General features: G+C 39.8%; 1 protein-coding gene across 1 annotated transcript in view; it reads left to right on the top strand.

Annotated features, from left to right (window-relative positions):
- The window catches only part of TM7SF3 (transmembrane 7 superfamily member 3), a 40,866-nt gene extending 26,902 nt beyond the window's left edge, over positions 1 to 13,964 (top strand). Inside the window, exons 7-12 of the mRNA XM_061125169.1 lie at positions 3,853 to 3,939; positions 5,688 to 5,768; positions 6,390 to 6,542; positions 9,622 to 9,719; positions 10,681 to 10,843; positions 12,109 to 13,964. Coding sequence (XP_060981152.1) covers positions 3,853 to 3,939; positions 5,688 to 5,768; positions 6,390 to 6,542; positions 9,622 to 9,719; positions 10,681 to 10,843; positions 12,109 to 12,371 — 845 coding nt within the window. The 3' untranslated portion in view covers positions 12,372 to 13,964. The remainder of the gene's footprint in view (positions 1 to 3,852; positions 3,940 to 5,687; positions 5,769 to 6,389; positions 6,543 to 9,621; positions 9,720 to 10,680; positions 10,844 to 12,108) is intronic.
- The last annotated feature ends 437 nt before the right edge of the window (positions 13,965 to 14,401 follow it).

The raw sequence follows: 14,401 nt of genomic DNA, 5'->3' as shown, positions 1-14,401 counted from the left end.
CAGAGAAGTAACTATTTTTCCCTTTAAATATCTTTTGGGGAGATACTTTGAATGCAGGCAAATATCTGCTTTTCAAATGCTTCACTTGCTGGCTGGAGGATCCAGTGAACTTTGCCTGAAATATTGCCAGCGGGTTTGCCAGATGGCATTTCGCTCTATTTATCATTCCTTTCATGTTTATAGCTGTAGGAAAGAGGAGGGGGTCTCAGGACTGAGCGGATGGGCCAGCTAAGAAAGAGACTGGAAAAGGACCTTTGGATTTAGCAACAACTGGAGGCTACTGGTGCCCTTGGGAGCATTTCAGAGGAGCTTGATTGGAGTCTGTTCAAGAACAAATAGGAGGAAAGAAATTGGAGAAAGAGTTCAAAGAGCTCTTTCAAGGAGTTTTCTATAAAGAATAAAGTCTGTGGGTTGTGGGAATTCCCTGGGGGCCTAGTGGCTAGGATTCAGCACTTTCACTGCCATGGCCTGAGTTCAGTCCCTGGTTGGGGGACTAAGATCCCATAAGCTGCACAGTGTGGCCAAAAAATAAGGAAATAAATAAAGTCTGTCAGTTGTGTTCAAGCAGGGATTAATTTTTGCTCTTCTCTGCTAGAGCTGCATCCCACCCAATCTTCCAGTACCACGTGCAAGAGCCTTGAGAGATACAGTGCAAGAAACCAGGCAGATATAAGTTCTCTGATTTGACAGCTAGGCTAGATCTTGTCTGGGTTTTTCTGTTCCCTTTGCCTTGAACTCTTTGCACCAGGGCGCCTCCTGAACAGAGCACTCTGGGCCCCGTCTTTCCACTTTAGGTGGAGGAGAGGGAAAGGTCCCATCTGATTGTTCCTTCAACTCAGGGTGGAACCCTCCCGGTCATGTGGGTTCTATCACTTTCCTTTTCAAGCTCGATGCACACTAGGATGACTTTCCTGAGCTTGGAGTAGGGAGGATGTATCCATGTTACCTCATTTAAAAAAAAAAATTTTTTTTATTGGAGTATAGTTTCTTTACAGTGTTGTGTTACTTTCTGCTGTAGAGCAAAGTGAATCAACTGTACATATATACATGGACCCCCTCTTTTTTGTCATTTAATTAAAACCTTTGCCTATGTCATTACCTATAGCGATGCTGTGATGACTAAAAACACTGTAAACGTTGGCTCTCCTCCATCCTCCCATCCCACTCACTATCTTACCTCTCAGTTTTACTTATGAAACCTTGTCTCCTCTCTGGTTTGCTTATATGCTTGACTTTCTCTGTCTTTCCTTCCTGGTATTGTGATCGGAGATTCTTAGTTCCCCTCTGCTGTCTAATGTCCTGGAGGAACATACCTAAACTGGGTCAGTTTGTATTGGGCCGCTTGCTGTCTCTGGTGATTGTACTTGTTGGAAACTTCCACTAGATTTTCACTTGAGAAAAATTATCCCACTAAACTGCATGTTTTTGTTATAATGGTTGAATTGTAGAGGAGCAGTCAATCATAGGGCAGGAAGAGAAGGGGGCGACAGAGGATTAGATGGTTGCATGGCATCACCAAATCAATGGACATAAGTTTGAGCAAGCTTCGGGAGATGGTGAAGGACAGGGAAGCTTGGTGAGCCGTAGTCCATGGGGTTGCAAGGAGTCGGACATGACTTAGCAACTGAACAACAACAAATAGGTCTGAAATAAGCAGAATAGGGCAGTAACTCTCATTTCATCTTTCCTTTCAGCTCTTCATTCACAAAGAAACTGATATGTAGGTATATGTTATGCCCTGCAAGTTCTGGCCTTCTATCTTGTGTTCTTTATCTAAATGTAGGTCTTCATGGTATCCACTGGAATGCTTGAGTATTTTATGTGTTTTGACTTATAGCTGGTTTGTAATACCTCTCATAAGTTTGTGTAGGTGCTGTGTTTGTATTTTTAGTTCAGGAATTATTTTCTTGTGTTTATCTCAGAGGAGTCATGATGGTGGTGAATTTAGTGGGCCTATTTTTCCCTTCAGTAGGGTTTATCTTTTGAATCCTAGTTTTTGTATTTAAGTTTGCACTGCTTGAGGATCACAGGGTTAGATTCTTCTGCTTCAGAGAGCACATTAATATAGTTATTAAGCTATATTTTTTTCCCAGAGCAACATGCATAATTGATAAGACTGGTAGTGACTTGTTCACGCGTGACTTGTAGAATAATACATGTTCTTTTATTTTAATGTGAGTTTCAGTTAACTTTGTTAGGGAAAATTTAAGTGAACTTCCATATACCATTATCCAGCCTTAACAATTTTGATTCATGCCTGTTATCTTGTTTCAGTTATACACCCACCCGTGTCTGCCCCTCCACTCTCCTTTATCACTGGATTTTTTTAGAGCAGGTACCTAATGGTCATTTTGCTTACAGAATTTTGGTATGTATATCTTAAAGAAAAGGGCTATTTAAAAAAAAAAATTTCCACAGTAGCATTAATACAAGTTTCAGTGAAAAATATTGAAGATAATTCCTTAATGGCATCAAATTAACAGCCAGTGTTTACATTTTCCCAATCTGGTTTTTCACAGTTCATTTGTTTGAGTCAGGTTTCACACGAGGTCTGTACATTGCATGCAATTGGTGTGTCTTAAATTCTCTCGACACCATAGTTCTCCCTCCCCACTCTCTCCTTTTTTCCCTCCTAGTTTCTTTGTGAGGGAACAGAATTATTTGTTTTAGGCACACTCTCTTTCCTTCTCTTTTCTATCATTCCCTCCCCCAAACATGTCGCAGGTAGAATTGCAGACTCTGCTTATTTAACTTCTGTGTAGAGTACATCATGAGAAACGCTGGGCTGGAAGAAGCACAAGCTGGAATCAAGATTGCCAGGAGAAATATCAATAACCTCAGATATGCAAATGACACCACCCTTATGGCAGAAAGTGAAGAGGAACTAAAGAGCCTCTTGATGAAAGTGAAAGATGAGAGTGAAAAAGTTGGCTTAAAGCTCAACATTCAGAAAACTAAGATCATGGCATCTGGTCCCATGACTTCATGGCAAATAGATGGGGAGACAGTCGAAGCAGTGTCAGACTATTTTTTGGGCTCCAAAATCACTGCAGGTGGTAATTGCAGCCATGAAATTAAAAGACGCTTACTCCTTGGAAGGAAAGTTATGACCAACCTAGACAGAATATTAAAAAGCAGAGACATTTCTTTGTCAACAAAGGTCCATCTAGTCAAGGCTATGGTTTTTCCAGTAGTCATGTATGGATGTGAGAGTTGGACTATAAAGAAAGCTGAGCACTGAAGAATTGATGCTTTTGAACTGTGGTGCTGGAGAAGACTCTTGAGAGTCCCTTGGACTCCAAGGAGATCCATCCAACCAGTCCCTCCTAAAGGAAATCAGTCCTGGGTGTTCGTTGGAAGGACTGATGTTGAAGCTGAAACTCCAATATTTTGGCCACCTGATGTGAAGAGCTGACTCATTGGAAAAGACCCTGATGTTGGGAAAGATTGAAAGCAGGAGGAGAAGGGGACGACAGAGGATGAGATGGTTAGATGGCATCACTGACTCAATGGACATGAGTTTGGGTAAACTCCGGGAGTTGGTGATGGACAGGGATACCTGGCGTGCTGCGGTTCATGGGGTCGCAAAGAGTCGGACACGACTGAGCGACTGAACTGAACTGAATCAGGAAGCAGCATTGATTTCTCTTTCTGTGGAACCTGCAGCCATTGGTATTCATCACCCCCATAAAGTCACTAGAGGTGGCAAGAATGTTTCTAAAATAACTTATATACTTATGGAATAAATTATCACTTCAGTCTACTTTTTTTTCATGAAGCTTTTGTTCTGTATTAAATAGATAATAAGTATCAATTTGGATGCATTATCCACTTAATTTTTACTCTTTTTAGGAAGAGTCTCTACCAAAGTCTTCTTCACTCTTTTTGCCCTGCTTGGCCTCTTCATCTGTTTCTTTGGACACAGATTCTGGAAAACAGGTATTTTGTCTAATATAGTTGCTACTTACATGCCTTGTAGTTTTTTGTTTTTTGTTTTTTTCCTGAAATGCTTCTGGGGAGTTTATGACCTGTAAGGAGAGTAATCAACTGGTTATCTCCACTATTTTCATTGATTTGTAGCTGGGGTCTTTTAGTAAACCTTTTACTGAATTACAGTGCATTTTCATTTTTTCTCTTTTCTCCACTAGGGAGTGCAGACTCTTCTTATTAAGCAGGGTATAAAGTTTGATTTGTGCATCCACCTTTGTCAATTGCTAGAATGACTAGTTGACCAATGATTACTAATTAGAAATCAGAATGTCTGTATACAAAATATATGTGGATTTTGGTGATGGTGATGGACGTGGTTTTGCGCAAATCAGGCTGCAGTACACAGTGAGGTGAAATGTCTGCAGAACCCTGGGAGGTTCAAAGAGCAAATGGGAACTCCACGATCTGTTCAGTGAAACCCAGTGAAGCGAGGAGAATATGAAATGTGCTTGTTAAATTGACTTGAATTCTTTGGATTACCTTTTATAAAACTAACGTTTGCATGAGTGCTTAGTCACTCAGTCATGTCCGACTCTTTGCAACCCCGTGGAGTGTAGCCCATCAGGCTTCTCTGTCCATGGGATTTCCAGGCAAGAACACTGGAGCGCATTGCCATTTGCTCCTCCGGGGGTCTTAAATCTCTTGTGTTTCCTGCATTGCAGATGGATTCTTTACCCATTTAGCCAAATGTTTGTAGTTACTAAAAAAAAAAAAAATGAATCCTTCATGTAATTCATTAACAGGGGCTATCCTGGTATAACAAGGGGAGAGTGAATGTAATCCTGATCTTAGAAAACTGTTTGAACTGATAAATTGTTTGAAATAGCAGCTCCCTTTCCCTCCATTGCTACCTTTTTTGTCTTGATTGAGAAGAGAATATTGTGAAGAATATTTAATTGCTTAAAATGTAGAATGATCCTGTAGTACGGAATTTAATTGTTAAGCTGTATGTAGAGTTTAAAAGATACTACTAGGTTTTTATGGTTAAAGACAATAGTTGATGTTCATATTAAACAAGAGAGGATGAATTAAAAGAAGACATAAAAGTTACATTTTGCTTTGGAATATATTTTTTTAACCCTTCAAATTCTATTTTTGCTCATGTAATGAAGGGCTCCCAGGTGGTGCTTCCACCTGCCAATGCAGAAGACACAAGAGATGTGGGTTCGATGCCTAGGTTGGGAATATCCCCTGTAGTAGGAAATGGCACCCCACTCCAGTATTCTTGCCTGGAAAATTTCATGGGCAGAGGAGTCTGGCAGTCTGCAGTCCATGGAGCCACAAAGAGTTGGGCATGGTTGAGTGACTGAGCACAGTGAACTGAAATCTAGTGTGTAATTTCAGATCAGACACAATAACAAAAGTACTATTTTTGTTTTAAATAGGAACTATAAATATATTAAACCAAGCTATGAAATTAACAATTAACTGATCAATCGAAACTGACCTATAAAGAAAAAATGTGTCCAATAGTTAATACTTTAATTTGTACCCATTTAATAAAAATATTTACTCCCAATGACTTCTGAATTTTTCCTGCCTTTTAGAGAATTATTTCTTTTCTTTGAATGCCCTCATGTATACATTCTGGGAACTGAAGAATGTATTTGTAGATTAGACATTTAAATTGCATTTACTAACTGTAGTTTTTTTTTGTTTTTTTGTTTTTTTTTGCTTTCTTGGTGGTCTGCTACTAGAACTATTCTTTATAGGCTTTATCTTCATTGGATTCTTCTTTTATATACTGATTACAAGACTGACACCTATTAAGTATGATGGTAAGTGAACATAATATAGTTTGATGAAGGTTCAAAAAGCAAGGTGCTGTGTTTGCACCCAGCATCCCTTGTATAGTTTGACCAGTACTGTGTGTGTTATCCTCTTATGTGTGTAAAATAACTGGCCACCTATGCTCTACACATCTTTTCTGAACTACTCCTTCAGACCTTCTCTCTAAGGTTTTTAATCTGCATGGAGAATTCCTTGGTACTCAGGGAAATGAAGGGCCATGTGGATTATAAGCCTGTGTTCCAGCTATGTGGTATATTGACAATATGACATTTACAACAGAGTGTTAGGATTTTCTTTACCTCAAAACAAACCCAACCCTCCTTCCTTGTCATGTTGAACAGAGTGCTTCTCACCCCTTCTTCCACAGTCCCAGGTGGAGGTTGTCCCAGACCATGCCTGTCACTCATCCTCAGATGAGCTCCCCAGGTTTCCTGTCTCAGACCCTCCCTAGAGAGGGCCTCCCCATGCTGGTTTCATGGCACTGCTGATCCCCCCTTGGTGCCCGACCCAGAGAAAGGCTAGTCTAGTCTGGCTTTGGTAACATTAGTGTGTCTGAGCATGCATCCGAGAAGCTCTGACTTAACTGTCCATCCACTCCCCTTGTGCAGTCCGCCTGATTGTGACAGCCGTCGCCGGGAGCATCGGTGGAATTTTCTTGGTAGCTGCTTGGTGGCGATTTGGAGTCCTCACGCTCTGCATGCTGTGTGTCGGACTGGTGCTGGGCTTCCTCGTCGCATCAGTGGCTTTCTTCACTCCCCTGGGTAGGAGATGTGTAACTCATGTTATGTGTGTGCAGTTCATTGTCAGAGACTTTATTTCATCTCTCCAGTACATGCCCCCTCCCCCCCACCCCTTGTTAGGGATTTGGGGCCTCTCCTGAGAGTTCTGGAAACTTGCACTGATAATGTGCCACTTTAGGGAAAGCCAGTACCAGTAAGAATCCCCCTTTCCTCAAAGGCGCCCTATGTAGATGAATTCTAGAACATCTTCAGAGGTTGCCTTGGACCTACGTGTCATGATAAGGGGTCTGTGTGTATTTCTGTTGGTTGAAATTAATGGAGGTAAAGGGAATTCTTTACATATGGCAGAATAGTGGTTTTCATTTTTTAAAACCCTGCAACTCTTTCTTCAAGTGAGTCTTAAGCAGAAGCCTGATCCGACCCACAGGTAAATTTGGCACTACCCTGATGGCAGCTGAGCCAGGGAGCCTGATGCTCTGTTGCCAGTCTCCCCTTGGACCCCTAACGCCTGCTCCCACCCTTTGCAAGCCCTGAGTGTTCCTGAGTACCTCCTTGTAGTCATCCTAGCACAGTAGCACAAGGGATGGTTTGGGGGATTTTAAATTATTCAGTTTCTATCCATTTAAAAAATCTACTTAATGTGTAAGTTACCTCCCTTTCATAGGGGAGGAAAGATTTTCCTTTTAACCTTCTAGGTTCTTTGGCTGTTCTAATAATTCGATTGACATAGGATAGATTAATAGGAGAAAAACAAATTTAATTCTGTACCACTGGAGTCCCATAAAAATAGAAGACTCAAAGGCAGTCAGGCAGTTGAGGCTTCTCTGCCATCCTGAGCTAAAAATTCAGATGGAGTCTGAGGCTTCAGAGAGGAGGAGGCCAGTTCACAGGAACATAAGACGGGCAGGTGGTAATCAGATGTCTGTCATTGCAGACATAAAGCTGTCTCTGGTAATTCCTTTCATTCTGGGTCAGGCCTGTGATCTAAATTCTTTTAGGCAGTAAAGGGAGAGAAAAGTTTCCCCCAAATCTGCTGGGTCTTGATTGCCTTCAGCTCAAAATAACCCACATGCTGAAGGGGCCCATTTTGGGGTGCCTGTTCTGCTCCCCTTCACTTTATAGTTGTATGATAATTTACATTTCTTCAGTGGTAAAAAATCCTCCTGCCAGTGCAGGAGAGACAAGAGATGTGGATTCAATGCCTGGGTCAGGAAGATCCCCTGGAGAAGGAAATGGCAACCCACTCCAATATTCCTTCCTGGAGAATCCCACGGACAGAGGAGCCTGGCGGGCTGCAGTCAATGGGGTCACAAAAGTCAGGCACAACTGAGCACATTCACACTATACATAAAATAGATGAACAACAAGGATGTACTGTATAGCACAGGGAACTATATTCAGTATTTTGTAATAACCTATAATGGAAGATCCTTCAAAAAAGAAGTATGTGTGTGTGTGTGAGTGGGTGGGTGAGTGTATAGCTGAATCAGTTTAACATGACATTATTAATTATATTTCAAGAAAAAATAATATTTTTAAAAAGGGTGTCTATGGCCAGACTTACTCTGTTAGGCTATTTTCTTCTCATAATGTTTAGTTCTTATATTAAAAAATTTTTAAACCAGAAAGAATTGGTGACCTGTGTGTTTACTGACAATTCCAAGGCCCTTTGCTCTGATTTTAGCAAACCTATAGCCAAGTTCATTCCAGGCCCCCTGATAGGTAGCTCTTTATCTACCTGCAAAGTGGCATTGTTTAGATTTGGCTAAATCACAGACTCTCAGGGATGTTTATTGAAAATGCAGATTCAGAGCTCTACTCTTAGAAGTGCTAAACCAAATACTATTTAATGAGCTTCCTTTTTGTTAATGTTTAGAAGATGGAGGGATGGTGGGTTGGAATCTTTTGTAGTTAATGTGTCGAACTGTCTTATTTTTAGTAGTTAATATATGAACTATCTCATCACTCAAGGACATTTAGGGTAAGTGTAACCTTAATTAGAGTGGGTGCAAACTCATATTTCTAAGCACTAAAATTTGGAAAAGATTTGGTTGATTTCTAGATTTAATGAAATTACTGTTTTCACTTTATTATGTGTCCTCTGAATGGGTCAGTCTTCTCATGCCTGGCATCATAACTACTATTGTTAATCTCTTGTATTCCTTTTTTTGAAGTCACATGTGCATGTTGTGAAGGATAGCATAGGTGAACTGGAGATATGATCCATCCATTCACCCCACTGAAGCATGTTGCAGTTTGCTTTCTGAGAACATGGGGTCTCCAGGTCAGAGCCCCTCACTATGGACTTCCAGCTCTTTTAGGATACATGGGTCTCAAGATACAGGGACATCTCCAGTTGGACTGAGGGATGGTGCCAGTGTCAGTATTAAATAATTGTCAGATTTACATTTTTGTTATTGAAACATAATTTATAATAGGAGTTCTAATATATCCGTCCTGGGTCACCCCAAGATGCACTGCACTTTAGAGAAGGGTTTAGTAGGATGGATTAGCTCACATCTTAGCTAAATGATTAGCTCACATCTTTCCTGATGCCTGAGAAAAAGTCACATCTTCCAGTGTACAGTGGATAAACAGGAAACGCATTGATGGTCAAAATCTGCTAAACAGAGTTTGCTCCTTATATGGGACTTCATATATCATATGATGACTCTGAATGCCACTTATAGTTTTTTACTTCACAGTACAAAATCAGGGAATTATAGAAATTTATAGCTAGAAGGGATGATTTGAAGCTTGGAGATAAAGTAGTTCAACCTTTTCATTTTAAGGATCAGGAAACGGGCCCAGCATCACATCTGGTGAATGATAGAGCTTGGACTAGTCCAGCCTCTTCTAAGTTATCCTGTAATAAATGCAGAGCATTACCTGCTTGATTTTTCCTCCTTTCCCTTTACCTTCTTAGGACACATCCTTCAAAGAAGATTGTATTGATAGTTAAGTGAAAAGAAATCAGTTCATTTCATAGTGCCTGTTTGTACATTAAACCTTCAGGATATGTTTATGTTCACATGTTGAGAAAATGAAATTTCACTTGGTGAACCTGTTGTTTACTCTTGATTTCTTTCTGCTTTTCCAGGAAACCTAAAGATTTTCCGTGTCGACGCAGTATTCTGGGTGACCTTCTCTTGTATAGCCATTTTCATTCCAGTGGTTTTCATGGGCTGCTTAAGAATAGTAAGTGTTTCATCAGGTCAGGATATTCACCCTATTTTCCTGGGCCTTCCTTTGTTCACTTATTGCATCATTTTGCATTTCTGTTCACTAGAGAGAGCTGTCTATCTGTATCAGATGATTCATTTTGAATAGCCTTGTTACTGTGAAAGCAAGAGAAGTTCTTATTACAATGATCACATTATTTTTTCCAACAAGTGGTGCAGGTCATCACACTTCTAACAGCAGGAGCAGAGAAGGTAGGGTTTACGGTGATGCAGCCATCTGATGGATTGTTCATTTCTGCTGTCTCTCCAGGAGATTCTTCATCTACCTAGAATTTATTATTGAAGTTATTTCAGAGGGAAGACCTTTTCTATGATGAGGGAAACTGTTTTATGAACCATAGGTGTTGAAAATTGTTTTCAGTTTATCTTTTTTTTTTTTTTTCATAATTTTATTTATTTATTTTCCAGCCAAAATAAATTTAAGAAAGCACTGGGTCTTCATTGCTGCAAGTGGGCTTTCTCTAGTTGCCAGGAGCAGGGACTTCTTGTTGCAGCGTGCAGGCTTCTCACTGCGGTGGCTACTCTTGTTGCTAAGCACAGGCTCTCAGACACTTGGGCTTCGGTAGTTGCGGCATGTGGGCTCAGTAGTTGAGGTTCCCGGACTCCAGAGCGCAGGCGCCATAGTTATGGTGCATGGGCTTGGTTGCTCCAAGGTATATGGGATCGTCTCAAATCTGGGATTGAACCTGTGTCTCCTGCATTGGCAGGTGGATTCTTTACCACTGAGCCACCAAGGAAGCCCCCAGTTTATCTTTTCAGGTAACCTCTATTCAGTTCTAAGATCTGGTCCCTTTTCATACTCCCCGAAGGAGCAGGAGTGATTCCCCGCTCCTCAGGGTTGAGGCCAGTGATGAAAGCTATAAAAACTACTATTGTTCTACCAGGGGTGATGCCTGAACACTTCTGCTTTTCCACAGCTGAACATACTGAGTTGTGGATTCATTGGCTCTTATTCGGTGGTCTTGGCCGTGAACAGTTACCTGTATACAAGCCTTTCTTACATCGCTTTGAACATACTCAGGAGAGCACTCCATGTGGATTTCCGCAGAGCTTTCATGAATGTGCCTTTTCAAACGAATGGTAAGACTCTAAATCCAAGAACCAAGTGATAGTCAGGTAGGAATATTGGCTTACCTGTGCTAACAAGAGCTCTTATAACCAGATTGAAAGAAGGTTAACGACACATATGGAGGAAATTCACACTATCCAGATGCTATTAGAGTCCTGTGTTAATGATTACTTTTTAGGAGCAAAGAATTTAAATTTGTAAGGTGGTTGAAATTCATACTTCTGCAAATCTAATAAATGAACTTATTAAGAAATTTCTAAACCAGGATTACTAAAGTTTATCTAGTCATTCCCAGTTGTCAGAAAAATGCTGAGAATAAAGCTGTTTGGCACCTTATGAGTTGAGGATAGGGTGAAGGGTGAGAAGGACAACCTGATTTTTTAAGTTATTCCCTTGTTTCCTTCCTATGAAGAAGCACATAATTTGCTAATAAAAAGAGAAAGTGGTTTTCAATCAGCAGTTGTGTTTTTCCTCAATTGTAAGAGTCTACCCATTAAAGATTTTCCATTAAGTTTTTAAAGGAAAAAAATGACTACTAAATCAAATGTTCACAAAGATTGCAAGATATGTTGGTTTCAGAGTGTTAAAGTAGGGAGGATGGTAAAGCAAGGCTTAGAATCGAAGGTATAGAAGCATGATTACAATTGTTATGAATATTTAAGGTCAGCTCTTTCCCTCTACTATCCTGAAACTGCCCTCATTGTTTAAGAGACTGATGGTAGAGACTTTGAAATCCACGTATCGTGGAAGTTTCAGTATTTGGCCAAACCTTATACTGGAAGCTCAGTACAGTTTGTTGAATCTCTTCATGCATTTCTGTATCTACTCTATATGAGTGGGGTGGGGTCCCATACAGGATGGAATGGGGAAAGAAGAGCCTGGTGGTATCTGATGTTCCATGTTGTATGTCTGTGAGATCACTGCCCTTCCTCTCCACTCTGGAGAAACACAACAACTCTGCCTGTGAGCACTATGCCTGTAGTCATAAAATACTGGAATGCCAAGGCTCTGAACAACTGATTCCTTTATAACTCTGTCTGGACTTTCAAATGCCTGTAATAGGAAATTCCTATCTTGAAATATAAGACCATAATTTCTTTGCTTATTCCCTGGCTTGTAAGTGAGGAAATACACATGTATTTGGACATACTCACCAAAAAGTGTAGTATTAACTGAGAAAAGATGATACAGATTGAGGCTATAAAATGTTGTCTTAACATCTGTGCTAGGTTTTAAAATACAAGAGTTCAAACTGTGCTTTTCTACTGTCCTGTAGATTTTATTATCCTGGCAGTATGGGGGATGCTGGCTGTAAGTGGAATTACGCTACAGATTCGAAGAGAAAGAGGGCAGCCGTTTTTCCCTCCCCACCCTTACAAGTTATGGAAGCGAGAGCGTGAGCGCAGAGTGACGAACATCCTGGACCCCAGCCACCACATCCCTCCACTGAGAGAGCGACTCTTCAGCCGATTAGCCCAGATCAAAGGGCTCTTCCAGAAGGAACAGCCAGCGGGAGAGAGAACGCCCCTGCTTCTGTAGATGCCAGAACGCTTGGTCAGGGCAATCTAGAAGTACATCCCAGGTACCGTCTCATGTTCGGTGTTGCTGCCCGGCTGCTTCCGCAGTCCCTGGGGCAAGTCTGCTAAGGAACCGGCTCTGCATCTGTGCTTGGTACAGCACTGTCGTCTCTTTATTGAAAGAGGGTAAGGGCATGCCTGGGAGATGACAGTCATTCTAAGTGAGAGTGTGAAAGGTGGTCATAATGTTGGTGGTAAGGAGGTTTTTCTTTATTACCAAATGCTTAAGAAATTACATTTTTGGTTTATAAGTTATGTGTCAACTTACTCCATTAAGTAGATACACTTTTAAAAAAAGAAATTAAAAATTAATCGTTGTTCTGTAAAGCCATGGTGGGTTTATTTTGTCTTCTGCTTTTTTTTTTTGTAACTCCTTGAACAATTCTCTCACCAAAGTCTGGCTAAACTTGGGGACCAGGCATGGAGGGCAGTTTTATTTAAATAAATTTTTATTTGCCACTGTGTTTGTAGTTTTGGGGGTTTGGTACTGCACCTTTGAACTTCAGAATACAAAGGAGGGAGAACTAACTTATTTTCTGACTATAAGCAATCTGATTACTTAGTTGCACATAAATATCATATATTATCAAAAATTACCCTTTTATCTTTGTGATAAAATACATATTTACCCTATCGATCATTTTTAAGTGTATATATAGTTCAGTTGGTACCCCTCATCTTTGCCTTTTATTGCTTAAAATGGTAATTTAAATAGCTGAAATATTTCAACCATTTGAAAAGAGGTCAATTTATATAGATGATAAAGCTCTTATATGGATGACTTATTTATATTCCAGATAAAAAGTGACTTTTTTTCCTTTCAAAACCTTTTAAGATAGTTTTGACAGCTGACTTCTAATTTAAACTGCATTCAGTGACATATAAATTGTTTTATTTTGGGGAGATAAACTGGCTCCTAGCTTCATCTATAGTCCCATTAATAAGGAAACCTTTAACATATTTGCATTTTGTAGTCCTCTCTGCTAAATTAGTTGTTAGAGCATTGGTACAATTTCAAAAATTTCAGTATGAAGTCTTTGTCCTATCTGTGTTGTAAATTGATGAGGAGAGAAAAAGGACCTAGGTGTTGAATAGAGCTGCTTTCAGTGAGGCCCTTGGATTATGTAAGGAGAGTCCCTTCAGTTCTGACTTTGTTGCGCCATAAGAAAGAACCCAGATGCCCTGGGCTGCATCCTTGCTCCTCATGGCCTTCTAACAACTGTCAGAGTCTCCGCCAGGGTTCTACCTTGTATCTGAAGCTGGTGACTGAGATGCCTGAGTGGCTGTGAGGTTGGTTGTGGTTGTCCTTCTCCTATTTGTGAGTTAACCACTATTTAAATGATGCTGCTTTTACAGGTTTTTCAATATACAATAGGTTTTTGACGCTTCCAGTAACTGGAAACTTTTCAGCTTTGCTCTTAAAAGTGTTATGGAAAGGCTGAAACAAAATGAAAAAAAATGTATAATAATTTCTTGCATTGAAAAATTAAATTACACAGGTGTCTATTTACTATTTATTTTGTAATCTTCACTGTTTATATAACTTCAAAAAACACTTGAAGGAAAAAAATGTGGGTTTTTTTTTATGATTCACCATAGAGATTCTGTATTCTGCTATATCATAAATTCTAACAAAGTGACATGGAATGTTTGTGTTTTTTTTCTATACCATCAAAATGTCTGCCAGTAAATATTATAAAGACAAAACATACTTTCTTGGAGGGGGGAGACAAACTGTTTAAAATTTTTCATGATAATTTGTGAGTAATAAGCCAGTTTGTTTAATTTTTTAATAATAAATACCGATTTTGAAAAAAATGCAAAAAAGTCTCATTATTATAAAATTCTTATAAAATTTTTTACCAACTGTATTTGTACAAAAGTAATAAGACATGAGGACAGTTTCATAGCTATAAACACAAAATTATTTAACTTGGACAAATAATTCTTTATTCCAAAAAATCAGTTTAACAGAAACAGACTCACAGACTT

This window comes from Dama dama, chromosome 22, assembly GCF_033118175.1.
Source record: "Dama dama isolate Ldn47 chromosome 22, ASM3311817v1, whole genome shotgun sequence".
Taxonomy (NCBI): Eukaryota; Metazoa; Chordata; class Mammalia; order Artiodactyla; family Cervidae; genus Dama; species Dama dama.
This window is presented reverse-complemented; position numbering and strand designations above follow the sequence as displayed.